This window comes from Diadema antillarum, unplaced genomic scaffold, assembly GCF_040938485.1.
Source record: "Diadema antillarum isolate AM-2024a unplaced genomic scaffold, OU_Dant_1.0 seq00000822_RagTag, whole genome shotgun sequence".
Classification (NCBI taxonomy): Eukaryota; Metazoa; Echinodermata; class Echinoidea; order Diadematoida; family Diadematidae; genus Diadema; species Diadema antillarum.
Genome location: NW_027271699.1, coordinates 1,491,035 through 1,508,044, shown reverse-complemented (window position 1 = coordinate 1,508,044; position 17,010 = coordinate 1,491,035). Strand labels below are relative to the sequence as shown.

General features: G+C 39.2%; 1 protein-coding gene across 1 annotated transcript; it reads right to left on the bottom strand.

Annotated features, from left to right (window-relative positions):
* Positions 1-430: 430 nt before the first annotated feature.
* Positions 431-10,444, bottom strand: LOC139739971 (short transient receptor potential channel 4-like; the record flags this gene model as incomplete). The annotated part of the gene is made up of 9 exons (XM_071650568.1): positions 10,273-10,444; positions 8,389-8,513; positions 7,359-7,466; positions 5,996-6,280; positions 5,250-5,339; positions 4,395-4,573; positions 3,641-3,752; positions 1,595-2,055; positions 431-632 (listed from the first exon to the last, which is right to left on the bottom strand). Coding segments are annotated over exons 1-9 (1,734 nt in total), but the record flags the coding sequence as incomplete, so codon positions are not given.
* Between the last annotated feature and the right edge of the window lie 6,566 nt (positions 10,445-17,010).

The window sequence follows — 17,010 nt, the reverse complement described above, 5'->3', positions numbered from 1 at the left end:
GTTGTTGTTTTAAAGAAAGAAAGAAAGAAGAGAGAGAGAAAACAAGGACAATGCTTAGAAGTAAATTGTACACAATTACCTCATGGGTGTTCTATATATATAAATCTCAACACTATTCATAATTCATGCGACAGAGTTCGATGACCGCAAAAGGTTTATTTTGGCATAAGATGTTGTTTATTCTCATTGCACTTTTTACTCATTTTTTTTCTCCATTTCTATTCATTTAATTTATTCACTCATTTATTTTTTCTTTGCGGGGGGGGGGGGGGGGGGGAGGGGGAACGTGGGCGTGGTTCAGCTGTCAATTGGATGTAAGCTGTACCGAACAGGCAACCGGTATCAGGAAATGCATCTTCCAGGTTTAAAGAAAAAAAAAAGAGAAGCACATAGAATTTTTGGAAAGACGGTGGTCGATGTTGACTCTCACCTCCACGTCGGCATAGCGTGACGACATCACGGCGATGAGGAGATTGAGCAAGACGACGACCGAGATGATCATGTAGCCGACGAAGAGGAAAGCGAACACGTAGCTCATGTAGTGGTCGTCTGGCTGCAGGTCGAGGCTGAGCTGGGGGATTGATACAAGCCCGAAGATTGTCCAAAAGAGCTGGACAATACTTCTGTCCACTCTGCAAAAAATAGCACACACCAGGGAACTTTTCCTCTGCGTACTCAGTAAAATATTGTTGACCACTGATATTTAAGCTGCACATGGTTTAAGAATTGAGGTTTATGGTGTCCTGGTGTACATAATACACGTCTTCTAACACTTCATAAGATGTGCATTTTAGATGACACAATGCTTTCATCACCTTACAATCCTACCATTGATTTTTGTGAATGACATTCGCAAATACAAGCCCCCTCTCACAGGAAATTATCGATGCAACGTTATTATGACAAAGCCTCACTAATTTGATGCGAAGAATTCGAGATGATTTTTCTTGATTTTTCATTCGTTTTATAGCGGGAAATGAAGTGAGCACTATAGGTCGTGTTCTGGCCAATGGGATACTGTAGGGGGGCTATGCCGTCATGGCCGTCGTCACCTCATCTAATTACAGTAATCCCGCGAGCATTCACGAGTCATACAGCCCACGAGACCGACACCAAGCAAATAAGGTCCATGAGCTCGACATGAGGCAAAGAAGGCCCATTACGAGACCGATCTGGCACTAAGCAAATAAGGCCCACAAGCTCGACACTAGCCAAAAAAGGCCCACGAGACTGACACTGCGCAACTTGATTATATAATAATTATGCATTTTTCTTTTTTATGCTACCTAACTTCCTTCATCTAATTCTACGCAGCTTAGCGGTGCTAGTCATGACGTAACAGAGGTTCACTTATTGTGATGTAAACTTGAGAAGCGATTAAAAATCCCAAATGTCTATCTTTGTTTCATTTCTTCTAAATTCACCTCCTGTTGTCATTTGTATTTGATTTGATTTTTGGATTATTTTTTTTAATTTTGAAAGCTCATTATGACTAAACTTTTGGGTATGTCATTTTTATCTTCTTCTTTTTTGTGAAACGAGCAGGAGTTAAATGGAAGTCAGAGGATGATGTCGAGTTAAGGACAAATCTTACGAGTAGGAGAATGTTGAGCGTGGGCACTCCGATACGGGGATACCCTTCACTTTACAGTCAAAGGCTGTCATTTCCCAAACGCTGCGGTACACGAACGTGATACCAAGACCAAACGCCAGCACGATGTAGATGTACATAAAGCTGATGCGTACGACATCGACCACCATGTCGACCACGGCTTTGGCGATGACGTAGATGGGAAGGCTGTTCGTGGTCAGGATGTAAAAGGTGCGAATGGTGCAGATAGTGACAACGAGGGAGTAAAGAGCGTTAGACACGACTCTTGGGTCATCCCACTGGGCAGTGACCCACTCCGGACCGAACTGCGTTGTCGGGAGCGTTGTTGGAGTCGAATTCGCAGTCCCCTGGTTGTAGTCAACGTTGCTGGAGCTGGTGGCATTAGTGGCGGGTACAATGAGTGAGGCCTCATAACGCTGAATGGTCATGTGTGTATAGTTGTCCTGATTTGTGGAAAAGATAACGCAGGATACTTGAAAAAGTTCATCGGAAATATCATGAAGCGCACAATGCAAATTATTATGCAGGTAAACGAAGTCACGAAAATGCTGAAAGTGAATAAAGTGCCAGCTAGGCACTTCCAGTGCTGGGTGTTACTTGAACAAAATGATAGAATGGATCATTTGAGGAGTAAATATCATGACTTGCATTCGGGGTAGTAATACTTATACACATTCCCCACAATATTCTAAATTACACCAAAACCTTACCAGTACTTTACTAGTACATCATTTCCTCTAGTGATATATATTCACTTCCATTCAAAAAACTATATTTTTCACATTTTCACATTATATTCATGTATGTGTGTGCGTGAGTGTGTCCTAATTATGTCCTAATGATGTCCTATCATTGATAACTTTCAGTTACTGAGTAGTAGAATAAAATTTTGTATTTACAAATTGAAATGTCACTTGAATCATCTATATTCTTTTGCAGTACTTCGCAAGGTTCTCCCAAAGGTAATAGCCCAATTTGGACTTGAGCCGTTCGTCTATTCAGGTACATGTACATTGTAGCTGTTTAGTGGCCCGGGGCCACTAAAAATCAATATCGGGCCTCTAAATTTTTCACAATTAATTCTTATGTTTCCTTGCATTTCGGGCCACCAAAATTTTAATTTGAGAAATGTAGAGGCCCGAACGGGTCACTAGAGAAAAAAAAAAGTTACTGTCGAGCCCTGTATGTAAACATTATATATATATATATATAATATATAATATACATGTATATATGATATATATATTGAGAACAACAGAAACAAAAATAAAGCGAGAAAAATTAATGGTTTAATACTCACAATAAGTAGCGAAATCCAGATGGTATAGAGGGTAGTGAAACAGGTCTTGACAAGCAAACTGTCCATAAGAGACATCGGAAAGGAAAGAAACTTTTCCGGGCCCTTCCGGTAGATCATTCTTACGTGTCTGCCTGAGATTCCTGTAGGTATAGGAAATGATTATCGGCATTCGGTGAGGAAATGCGACATCATTAGTGCCAATACCCTTCACATATAATTTATGGAGAATAAGCATTCTGTTATGATATCGGGTTGTGGTTCTTATGTTCGTTTTTGCTTCTTATTTTTGGATTTACAGAGGAGATTTTGTGGTTATTTAGAAATACACACAAAAATAATTTTCGTGTTATCACCAAAGTTATACAAATAAGCTCATTGTCCTTCATATTACTGATATGAATGTGACATATTAATGGAAATAATGGTGATGGTAAATGGTATATGTTAATGGTAATGGTAATGGTAATGGTAATGGTTTACTAAAAATTCATTTGCAGCCAGATGGCTGAATAGCAGAAAACTTGCTTACATTTCCATCGGATAATAACTTACGTAATCATATTTCAATTCAAATATAAAACTATGCAATCATCATTATATTAAAAAAATAAAATAACACATAGCGAACACAATTTCAAAATGACTTAATCCTATTTGATTTTCCTTCACTTTCACTCGAAAGTCTGACAAAAAGGAATGTATATACCAAGGCAAATGATGAAGGTGACCATTTGACACCAGAATGACACGAAAGGCGAGGAGCGATCCTCAACAGACAGGAAGATGACAAACGCCATCAACGTCAGATCTGAGCCAAGGTGCATAAACACGCTGATGTGGCTGGGGATACATAGAACCGAAACAACAATAAAATTAGAAATTAAATCATCAGCTATCTTCAAACAAGTCCATATCTTATGAATAAATATGTAAGACATATTATGCACATAATCATTTATCTAGTTTTGTTTGTCCATGTATTCCTCTCTATTAAATAAATCAACATGTAACCAGAAATTATGTAATACCAGATAAGAGAAACTAAATGGATATAAGCTATATTTGTTATACATTATTTCTAACGATATTGTTATTTTGTAATAAATTGTAGTGATGATCAGAAAAATCGTATCATTAGTGTTTTATTGGCATTCGGTAAACAGGTGTACCATGTCTCAAATAATCTTCGTTTAAACTGAAAGCTGTTGAAACGACACAAAACATAATTATGACACACAAACTCCAGCAAGAAATACTAAAATAATATGCAGCTGTTAAAGGGCAGCGATCCAATTCGGAGAAAAGTGTTGTTCACAACACTCACAAGAAAATATGTCCTGTTTTGCTTTAAATAACATAATAGTACTCTAGCAGCAATCCAGAAGTAAACAATCAAAAATCATCGCCATACCGGCTGTGAATGTGTGTTATACTATTAAACCCCTTCTTACGAGTTTCTATCACTATTTAGTGCATACTTACGGGATTTTGAGAAATCGATGTACGACTCCCGCTGGATAGATCAGATACAGAAGGGAGAACACAGGATAACAAACAAGCGCCATCAGCGTCAGGAGCCACAGAGTCGGCCTTTTCATTCCGTCCAGCTCTGCGTAGTAATCTTGGCTCAGCGCGTTTTGCGTGAAAGGGTGTGTGACGAACTGTCGCAGCAAAAACAGTTAATGAATGGATGTTATTCTTTCTTTTTTTCTTACAAGAAAAGAGGAAACCCAGAACGTTATGAAGCACAGTAAATTGATTTTTTTTCTAACATTGACATAAATGACGTTATAATCATTCACATTATTGGCATTGTATTGTTAATACCACTACCCGCTCATTACTGTGAAGCTATAAAAAGACTAAATAAAACAGAACAAAAAAGGAAGCAAAAAACACGCACATTACATCAGTGCTGTTATCGTAAGCAATTCAAGTTTCATTTCAAAAATGATAATTATCATTTACCTCTTCCCTCTTTGTTTCTACTGTTTGAGAGCTGACTGCAAACATGACTTGAAATTCTTGCTGACAATTATAGCATTCAGTTGATAAGTCAAAAGATGCGAACAAAATAGGTATTTACATCTCGAGCTGGGGATGGGGGTGGGGTGGGGTGGTGGTGATATAATTCTTGGAGCAGCTGTTTCAAATCCTCGGGAGCCAGTTGATGTTATCATTTTAATCATAAGCACTTCCTGTCTAATAAGAACAATGCTTCAGTAAATGCATACGTTGAACGACTGTGTGATATGGCTGCTTAGGTACAGCAAAATTCTGTTTACTGGTACAACGATATTTGTTGTTGTTGTTGCAGCAAGCCACGCCTCCACTCACCGGTTTCTGGTCAGCTGACACGCCTTGACGTATCTTAGCAACGGGATCTTCTGTCTGTTCATTTCGCGAAGTCCTATGCAAAGTTTGAAGCTTGGAAAATAAAATAAAAAGTACAAAGTAAGCAGTAGGGCTAAGTCATCCTAGTTATGCAACACTTATCAAGAATCGCAAAAGTATAAAGATGGTAAATGTTTGTTTTATTTAGTGAATCAATTCAATTCAATTCAATTCAAATGAAATGAAATTTTCAATAGCACATTTTTTTCTTTGTTGATTATGTTCAAGGAAAACAAAAAGTACCATGTATTACAACAATGCTAAACACGACAAATTGACAGACTGAAGAAAACTCGCACCTCACTGGTATACACATACGTAAACTTTACTGTGAAACTGAATGAAACTGAAATTGGTGGGTATGGGAACACTCAGAAAGTTCCATCTGAACTTGTACCAAATCTTGAGTTTAGAGCAATATGTATATTTCGGATAACAAAAGTTATTATCATTCTGTCATATCGCATGGTTAAAACTCTATTAAGCCTTAAGGCATGCATTCAACCGAAAGATCGTCTTCGCTAGTTGGAACACTTGAGATTTTATTTTTCTGTTGTAAAAGAATTTACATTTTCGTAAGCGTCTGAGATTTATAAAGATCATTATGGATGTGTGTGTACATAATCTATATTTCTGTAGAATGTATGTCCCGAATGTAATTTGTGCATGAAATGAAATGATGTTCTTACGTCCGAAGCCTTATTCGATTGAGCCATGAATTCCTGAGAGAAGTTTTCCACTTGTTCCGCCAGCGCCCAGAATTCCTTGTTTTGGGCTTCCCAGTGGTTTCCAAGATGGCGCAGTCGTTGGGACAGCTCGAAGGCGAAGCACGTCGGGTCGATGAAAGCTTGAGCTATGTACGCCTCGCTGGCCAGCGCTCGGTACTTGTTCATCACGCAGATACTCTCTGTGAGGTCGGAGAGGTCCTCTTCTTGTTGTGGCTGGCTCAGAGTGGCGCCCTCTTCGACCAGAATCTAGTATAGAATAAGAATAATAATACTGTAATAATAATAATAACAAATTCTTATATAGCGCATTTTAGACTTGAAAATAATTTCAAAGCGCTTTACAAACAAACAAATTATACCATAATACAAAATATAGCAACAAAAATTACAATTTACCAAACACAATGTATTACTCAACAATTACTATTTCTTAAATGTACGTAAAAGGTCGTAGTTGCCAGTACTACTGAAAAAATGACTTCAAATTAACAGTCATAGGCTGCTTTGTAGAGATAAGTTTTGAGTTTTTGTTTGAAATTGTCTATTGGCATCTGTCTTCTCAGTGGGTCTGGCAGAGAATTCTATAGAATAATGAATTACAAAGACTGACCGTTTCTGCAATTTTCTTTTCCTACCCGCTCACAGCCAGGTAACGAACCATTTCATTCACCCCCTCCCTCCAATTAAGTTTCTTAGGTAGAAATTCACTTATTTTTTGCAAGGTAGGGCAAGATTTGAGGTTGTTCAGAGCAGCTTCTGCGAACAAAGCATGCATGCATAGAATTTAAATACATAGCCGAAACAGTCTATTACATTGTGTATCGTTGTCTATCATGAATCGTGATAGATTGAATTGCATCACGTGACATTCATCATTTTTTTTTCTTTTATAAAAGAAAAAAAAATGGTTGGGGATCCAATGTTGTCGAATCTGTTGTGTGTGCTCTTGCATGCACTCTTCACTACACGCACATTTTCACCGGGGAAAAAACATACAGTGGTATAGTTTGTGATTTAGTTTAATACAAAAAAAAAAAAATCCCGGATAGTAGTGTCTACAATGTCGTCATTTATCATTCAGAGGTCCCTGTCATAAGATTAGCCCCAGCTCTATACAAGAAAATAATTTTTCGCACTCGTAGGGATAGTCTGGGGGTAATCTGTGTAACTCACGGTCACCACTGGGAGTAAGTAGGCAGACTTAGTGGTATTATAGACGAGCCCCTGGATCCGGGCCCTGGATTCAGAGGCTCGGCAGAGCAGATCTATACGCAACCATTAATTTTGTCCGATTTCCTCCATCACGTAGATTTGAGTCACCCACCTGCACTACAGCGAAGTTGTTCCTGTGTGCTGCGGCCATGAGCGGGGTGATGTCGTGATGGTAGTCGTCGTTCTCGCAGCGGCACAGGAGAGCAGCAAGAAAAAGGGTCTGATCGGTGAAAAGTCAGCGCATGTAACAAGGAAACAAAACAAAACACACCCGATAAAAAAGATGAAAACATAGGTACTTTCTTTCTTTCTTTCCTTTTCGTGAAAATGTAATGAAGATGTCTGATGGACATCGGAATCATAATTTGAACATGATAGAGATATTCTATCAGTTCTCGTTACACTCGATGTGTTTGGGGAAAAAAAAAGTTCCCTAGTGGTACGTGTAATAAATTATATCACACTGAAATGAGAGAGTAAACTAATCGAGTTCCAACAATACCATACCTTATTATACATTATAAGTATGATGGTAAAAATACCATTGCTCAGTTTGTATCTCATCTGTACATGAATAGGTCAGACACATTCCTAATTTACAAAGAGTACACAATAGACAGTTGTCACAAGAGTGAAGGGTTGATTAATTGCAGGGAATGCGTTACAAGGCAAATAACGATATTGGCCTTTGGTCCCCACCACCGTTTGATAGTGCTAATAATGATTCATTCAAGTGGTACAGTGAGTCAAAAGCTAGGCACGTATTGTTATTGTTTTTTGGCAATTTCTCTATATACCCATCGTGATAACTTATCAGAATGTACGGACACAGTAGGAGACGAGGAAGGAGAGGAGAGAAAGGTCTGGTGGTGGAGGAGGAGGAGGAGGAGGGGAAGGGAAGAAGAGGAGGATGAGGAGGAAGAGGAGGAGGAGGAAGAGGAGGAGGAAGAAGAAGAGGAGGAGGAGGAGGAGGAAGAGGAGGAGGAGGAGGAGATAGAAGAGGAGGAGGAGGAGGAAGAGGAGGAGGAGGAGGAAGAGGAGGAGAAAGGAGGAGGAAGGAGAGGAGGAGGAGGAGGAAAAGGTTTGGAGGAAGAGGACGCTGTCAGAAAGTGAAAAAGCGCCATCTATCGTCTGTCTCCAACCTTCGGCAAGCTCTGTTTGAGATGTTTGATGATGATGCGCACAATGTCTTCAAGACATGCATCGGCTGCTCGTAGCAGGGCGTCTCCGAGAGGTATTTCATGTTCTATGAACGTCGATACCATTCCTGAGCAGAAGAAAAGAAGGGCAATATTTTTGGTACATCATTGTATTGACTCAAAGCATCACATTATCATAACGCTGTGTGAGGGTGATTTTCTGTGATCTGTAGGGCCTAGAGACAATAAAATTAGTTAGCGATTCATGCCTAAAACGAAAACTAATACGAGGAGAGACTGGGTGCAAGTATGATACTTTGTAAGCGAACTTTGAATCGATGACAAAACACTCTTTATCACTAAATCTTCAGAGGCCTATGACTTGCTAATATGCTTTCTGACTTATCGTATTCCACAACATCTAAATCATAAATTTGTATTACAGACAAAGTCATCACAAGTTGTTTAAATTCGGTATAGCTACATGCGATGACGATACGCATAACGGTTCAGAGTGAAAGAGATGAATGAGTAGTTGCGTGAAAACGAGCAAACAGAAATAAACAAAAGAAAACAAAATTGAACCAGAACTTCATTGTTCCACTCCGTGACAGCGCAGTTCGTTTTTTTTTTTCTCGGTATACTGATGAGACCTCATTGTTAGCAATGCAGTCCATCTGTAACATCCATATCCCTCCGAACTAACCTAACTAATCCGAAACAAAAACCCTGAACAAATCCCTACACTATAAGTCGCTGTCATGCAGGAAGACAGGAAGGACAGAGAGACGCAATGATATTGAACAATGATGTTGACGATGATGGTGATAACGATGGTAATGAAAATGATCAGTGATTATTGTGACAATAGTGCAATGATGATATAAGTGATAATGATATTGATGCTGAGAATATTAATTACAATGAAAATATGAAAGGTAAAGTTTCCATTTGAGTTTATATTCATTTGTTTTAATGTTCGAGTCTTCGAGATGTTCGAGATTGCAGTCTATTCGTTTTATTCGTGTTTACTTCATATTCTAAAGAAAACAATTCTATTTTTGTTGTTGTTAGTGTTGCTGTTTTCCCCGCCCTTGGTTCATATATAATACCAAAGATAACCCCTTTTACGCTTACTTGGTTGGTTAATTTTGGAGAAAATGGTTGGTATCAAATGTGACCCTGCACCTCAAAACAAACAAAAAGTCGCCAGACATGAATTTTTAGTTAAGACCATATTCTGAAAGAGCAGACTTTAAGCTTTAAAATGATGTATAAATCAAATCAAATTGACTCTCCTAACTTATCTAAATATTGGAAAGAAAGCACAAACTCAGGAAAAGTGTGAACTGAGAAAAGAGGCTCGGAAGTGCAGTGTCTATTCAAGCGCTTAATCTTTACCAAACCGTGCTGGCTGTGCGATGAATGGGACAAAAAACAGGAAGTAGACCACCAGATTAACAACAATGAAGGGATTATTAGATTAAAGTGAAATTAAGCATGCCTCATTAACACATTCTGTCCATAATTAATGCCAACTTTCAAAGCAGTAGCACTATCCTTTCAAAAGTTATTAGAGTTGAAAGTGAAGAGTGTGGACAAGGTTTTTCAGAAATGAAAAAGGAATTCTAAAGACACATCTAATCACACTATTCTACCAAAAATGTTTGAGATAAACTGCTAAAAAAACACACTTTCCTGCCCGTTTTATTACACCAAATTTTAGCATAACGTAAAAGAAAACCCGCTCTTTCAGAAAATATGAAAAAGTCAAGTTCGGCTAGGTTGACCCATTTCACTTATTTTCAGTCCTCACGCAAAATCAGTGTGTGCGACTTTATGTTCGTTTTGAGGTGCACGGTCACAAATAGTATATTTATTATTTACCGCACACCCCGACTTGAATGGCATGGGCGTAGACCGATCGCCGTTCCGAGTCTCGGAAGTCCCATTCCTCACCGAAACCATCCTTCTGGGCCAACAGGGTCTGGACCTGGAGCAGGTCTAACGACTGGATCGCTGTGAACAACTCGAGTCTGCGATAAGAGACGGACGACATTCTCATATACGTGACTGCTTATGATAGACAATTATGATATACTTCAAAATGCAGCACACCAGGTCTTCAACTGGGCCATCAGAGTCCAAGCTCATTCCATGTCTTCTCATTTCATTCAGTTCAGACAGAATGACATCACAGTGACTCAATGGTGAGAGTAGAAATGGTCATCTACGAGCATTAATCCACGATGTGAAATTCCTAGCAACGCCTTCCAGATATACTGGATTTTGTCCGCAGGCATGTCCGATGAACGTGAGAGATAACAACTCGTGCATTGGTGTCGGTTTTTGAGCAGGTGTTGGTTCACCGCGTGAACTTCGTGTATTACAAAAGGTACCACCTGATTTCTGCTTTTCGCACTGAATTCACGATTTCAGCTCGTGTTGTTTACACATTCTCCTTGTTAGATCATTTCCAAGTGAACGCACAGACTGAAAAGTCAATAGTAGTGTTTCAAAGAATGTGCATTCATTAAAAAAATGGTATTATCTTTCTTTTGTTAGCAACCTGCGAACTGTGTGAACGATCGTGCCGTTGAGTGCGAGATACACATTGTAACCCTCTCAGTCGCTCGCAAATGCGTTCGATTCTGTATCATTTGGGACAGACAAAAACAGTATAAATGGTGTAAAGAAAATGACATTTTGACCCCAGCAACAATTTCATTCCGAAGAATTGGATTTCAAGTGACTTGATTACGAGTGACAAAGAATTAGAATGAATTAGCAGGTTTGTAACTATTATGTCTACAGAGTATCTTTATTTATTTTCGCAGTTTTTTTTTTTTAAATTTAGTGTAGAAGACATTAGGACCAGCGAGGTCCTACAAACAAAATAAGCAGTTGATAAGGTAACCACCACCTCTATATTCTTTCCAAATTGGGGTGTAGGGTGCCATTTGTATTTTTCCTTTTACATTTTGCGTGAAAATGGAATTGAGTTAGGAAAAAAACACATCTTTTTTGGGGGGTCGCCTCTAATGTAACAGCTGCATTATTTCACAATTGGAAGCATTGCTCTTACAATAAAGTACCATTCAGAAAAGTGACGTTACACTGTCTCGAAATCGACACAAGATGACAATACGAATATGGAATTTTCAATTTCGCACGAAGTTGGCCCGAACTTGGTGAAAAGCTAATCAAGAGCCGAAGCAAATACGATGCCTATAGAACGTTACACGATTGGGGTACGATTGGACACTAGCATTCATTTGGTTTGTTATCCAAGAAACAATCAAGTCTTGACTAGTGGTTACAGAGAGAAGCTAACAAACCAATCCAATACAGTATTTATCCGCCTGTGTATAATATTGGTCACCCCTTGAGACAGTTTTGGGTGTAGGGGTTAGATGCATTTCATAATATCATGTATTCCATTTCATAATCATATTATCATGGGCGTTATTCATTATGGCCTGTGAGTCATGATGATTAAAGGGACATTTTCCATAAACAAAAAAGTTTTGATGTTGGAACCGCAGGATGAGGAGACTACTAGAGGTTATGACGTATGAGTGGACAACAATATGAAGAAAACATAAAAGGAAATTCCACAAAAATTTACTTTTCTAGCAAACTGAAAGAGTACTTGACAAACCACTTTCAGAAAGCAGGAGGAATAATTGCTACCCGTAACATATTATGTCAGTATCAAGTTGATGGAATGTGTAATTTCCATGAAAAATGATTTTTTTATTAAATTCCCTTTATGTTTTCTTTACTCCACTCATACGTCATAACCTCTAGTAGTCTCCTTACCCAGCAGTTCCAACACCAAAACTTTAAAAATTCATAACTTTTGCATCGATTGCCCGATTTTCCTCAAACTTTCACTGATGTGTTTTACTATAATGTTACTGCATTCACTCAACCCTCATTGCTCTTTGAGTTTACGTTCCCTTTAATGTTTACCATTGGGAGCAGTGATTTCAAACGCGTTCGAGTTGGCACATTTTGATGCCTATGTGCAGGTCAGTTGTATCACAAAACATCCTACCATATAAATAATTTCGCAATAAAGCCTAAAAAAATAAGGAAATAATTATATAGAGATATAACTATTTTTCTCAGTAACCATAACTGCAGACGTCTTATTATTGTTCACATCTTGTATATTTAATAATACTCAACATTGATTATACTGACTACCATGGTTGTTTCTATCCCTGACTCAGGCATATCTTAAAACTATTTTGAAGAACCTCTATACAGCTGAGTTTTTCTTTCATTTGTGTATATATTCATTTATAGCTTATATACCAAAGTAGGCTTTAGAATTGTGCAAATCATGTTGTACTCCGGAAACCAATGATAGCTTGGTCACAGTAATGGTTCACTTTTTAGAATTTTTTTTTTTCTTCTTGTTCTTTTTTTATCACATAGGCATACCCCGATTTTCTTATCTGGCACCATTACATCATCTGGTCTTATCTTCTACAGTATCCGTTCTCCGTTTCTTTTTCACAAACACTGATTACTCGGGGCTTACAGCCAAACAAGCAAGCTTTCATGTATAGGTCCCGTCATACCATTTCGATTTCGATGTCATTACATATAATAACCTGTGTTATCACCATGTATATTGTTTGTGTTCTGCACATTGTTTACAAGGTAAAAGAACTTGTTTGATATCTGTTATAATGTCCATAAATGAGAAGTATGGAAATAAAAAATGAATTGAATTGAATTGAAAATTTGCGATTGGCAAATAATGCCCTTAACCAGCAATTTGAAGATGCATAATTTTTAAACTGATTGTCTGATTTTTCTCAAATCATACTTCACTGATGCGTTCTATATACTATAGTACTGCATGTATTTCTACATTCATTGAATTCACCCTTAATAATTATGTTTGGGGTATAAATAAGGTCCCCTTTGATTATTGTGTTCCCCCCCCCTCTCTCTCTCTCTCTCTCTCCTGCTCTCTGAGTGTTATACGCAGCTATTTTAGTCCCCATGACGTCATCAACGTCTCATTCTAGATGGATACAGGCAATGTTTATGTTTTGTTGAATCATTTTTGGAATGGAATTCTTAAAAACTACATAAGCATAGGAAAGATACGTTCACATCCCATTTTGTTTGACGTCTGTATTTAGACCAAAATAACCGTATAGGAATGATACCCAAATGTATTTATGGATTGAGTGAATGCAGCAATGATAATATAAAAGAACACATCGGTGAGGTTTGAGGGAAATCGGACAATCCATTCCAAAGTTTTATATGTTTTAAATTTTAGTGCCACCATCGCTGGATGAGAAAACTAAAATAGTTTTACAGTGACGTCACAAAAATATCTTAAAGAGAATTCATTATTATAGGTTGCATTTCTATAGCATGATCGAAAGAGCACTTCACTTTCCTCTTTCAGACAGCGGGGGAATAATCCTCAGTAATAATTCGACGGAATTCATTATGATTACCTTTCATCAAGAAAATAAGTGGAATTTTCTCTATAGGCCCTATTTTCTTCTATCATATTCCTGAAGTGACGTCACGAACCTTTGAACGGATTGTCCGATTTTCTTAAAACTTTACTGATGTGTTCTAGTAATATTGATGCATTCACTCAATGCACATAATATTGGGTATCATTCCCCTACAATCTCATTTCATACAAGTTGTTGGAATAGCTGCAACTCGTGCTATGATATGCAGCAACTTCTTGTAGCAACAGCCAATAACGAAGCGAGATTCCATGGGCGTCACCAGGGGGGGTGCGTTGGGTGCGAACGCACCCCCCTTCAGATCCTTAAAAAAAAAAAAAAAATCAGTCTGCGAGCGACATCAACGCCGGACGCTAAATAATCATTCTTTTCTATTTTTTTAAATGTTTTGCACCAGGGACACACACACACACACACACACACACACACACACACACACACACACAAATGAAATCGTCAGCAAAAACAATTCGCACCCCTGGTTCTGGCAGCACTGATTTTATACATATCTATTAGTGTTTATATTTCTCGACCGTACTGTACATCCATACGATACGGAGCACTTATACATGTTTGCATGTACGTGTGCTACTTACAAGTATGTAGGGTCTATGTACGTTACTTCTGACCAATCCATATTGCCAGCCCAAGAGCGAGCCTTAGCCTCATTAAAAAAAAATATTCAAAAAAATGGAGAGGCAAGCATATTTTAGTTTTGCCCCCCCCCCCATAATTCCCGAAATGAGAAGATTTTCTTGCTTTTGAAAGAAAACAAAAGTAGTTGCCCCCATAAAAATATCGGAAGGCAAGCGCACCATTTGTCCCACCCCACATAATCATAATTCCTGCGATGAAAAGATTTTCTTGCTTTTTTGTTAGAATTCAAGAAATCTGTCCAATTATTTCACCCAAAAGCAGTGGCGTAACTATGGGGGGGGGGGGGGGGGGGGGTGCGCCCCCCTCCCAATCCGCTGGTAAAAGAAAAAAAAAAGATTTACCGAAATAGCAGTTCAAGTGTTAGTAAACTGCTTCTGAATGAAAGGATGATCCAGAAATAAGATATTTTTCTATGATTTCTTTTAGCCATAATTAAATAGGTATATGGTGTGAAACATTGTTCAAAAAGCCCGGACCCGACAAAAGATTGTGATTCCTGGTTGGCATTCTGCATAACAAGCAGGATGTGCGCAGTGTACTCAGTACATCCGAACGAAGAGTCGCTACAATGTTGCGCAATGTGATGTAGAATGTACACCTTTGTACCTTACGCTTCGTTATATCAAAGCTAGATAATTGATTTTGCAGTGTTGCTGTACATACTAGTCTTTATAAAAATGTCTTACATTGCCAATAAAAAGACTTGACCTGGGCTAATTCCTAACTTGTACCATGTATATAATACACACACACAAACAAACACGCACAATTAGTTAAGGGGATGCTCTAAAGTGCAGATTTTGGACATCCTTTCCCCGCTTGGTCACTTCGACGCCACCTCGCTGGTCATACCTCCCCCAGTCATGAACATAAACCCACACCCTTGACTACCAGTGGCGGATCCAGGAGAGGGGCGCACCGGGCGTCCCCCCCCCCCCCTTTAATTTCCAAAGCGAAAAAAAGAAATAAAATAGCTGCAAACGCTCCTCTCGCTTGCATTTAGTGGTAATGCCATTCTCCTGAAGTTGCTGCCAGTAATTGCCGGCAGTTGCGCCTGGTGCGCCCCCCCCCCCAATATAGTTTCCAAAGCGAAAAAACATGGCTAAGAACGGCAGTTTGGGGACTGTAAAATGTCAAAATTTTCAAGCTCGCTCTCTTCGCTCGCTCGCATTTAATTGTTATGCAATTCACCTGATGTTGCTGCCAGTAATTGCCAGCAGTTGCGCCCGGTGCGCCCCCCTTTAATTTACAAAGCAAAAAAAAAAAAAATATGGCTACAATCGGCAGTTTTGGGACTGTAAAATGTCAAAATTTTCAAGCTCGCTCGCTCCCCTCGCTCGAATATAACCATTATGCTCTCCTGATATTGCTGCCAGTATTTGCCAGCAGTTGCGCCCGATGCGCCCCTTAAATTCTAAAGCGAAGAAATATGCTACAAACGGCAGTTTGTTTGTTTTTTACTGTAAAATGTCAAAAATATTCAAGCTCGCTCGCTCGCTCGCTCGCATTTAGTTGTTACGCAATTCTCCTGATGTTGCTGCCAGTAATTGCCGGCAGTTGCGCCCGGTGCGCCCCCCCCTCCTTTATTTCCAAAGAGAAAAAATATGGCTCCAAATGGCAGTTTTTGGACTGTAAAATGTCAAAATTTTCAAGCTCGCTCTCTTCGCTCGCTCGCATTTAATTGCTATGCCATTCACCTGATGTTGCTGCCAGTAATTGCCAGCAGTTGCGCCCGGTGCGCCCCCCCTTAATTTCCAAAGCAAACAAATATGGCTACAAACGGCAGTTTTGGGACATTAAAATATCAAAATTTTCAAGCTCGCTCGCTCGCTCGCTCGCTCGCATTGAATTGTTGTGCAATTCTCCTGATGTTGCTACCAGTAATTACCGGCAGATGCGCCCGTTGCGCCCCCCACCCCTCCTTTATTTCCAAAGCAAAAAAATATGGCTCCAAATGGCAGTTTTGGGACTGTAAAATGTCAAAATTTCCAAACTCGCTCTCTTTGCTCGCTCGCATTTAATTATTATGCAATTCACCTGATGTTGCTGCCAGTTATTGCCAGCAGTTGCGCCCGGTGCGCCCCCCCCCCCTTTAATTTACAAAGCAAAAAAAAAAAAATATGGCTACAATCGGCAGTTTTGGGACTGTAAAATGTCAAAATTTTCAAGCTCGCTCGCTCCCCTCGCTCGCATGTAGTCGTTATGCCATTCTCCTGATATCGCTGCCAGTAATTTGTCGTTTCACGCCGTCATTCCATAATCCATTTATAGGGGGTACAACCCCCTCCGGCACTTCCATACCCTCCCCCTACCCTTGCTCGCTCCCTCGCATACTAACCCCCCCCCCCAAGATGAAATCCTAGCTACGCCGGTGCCCTTTCCCCGCTTGGTTTCCCTCAAAAAACAGTAAAAGTCTAGGGATTGAGAGCTTCCTATATTCCAAATGTCTGTC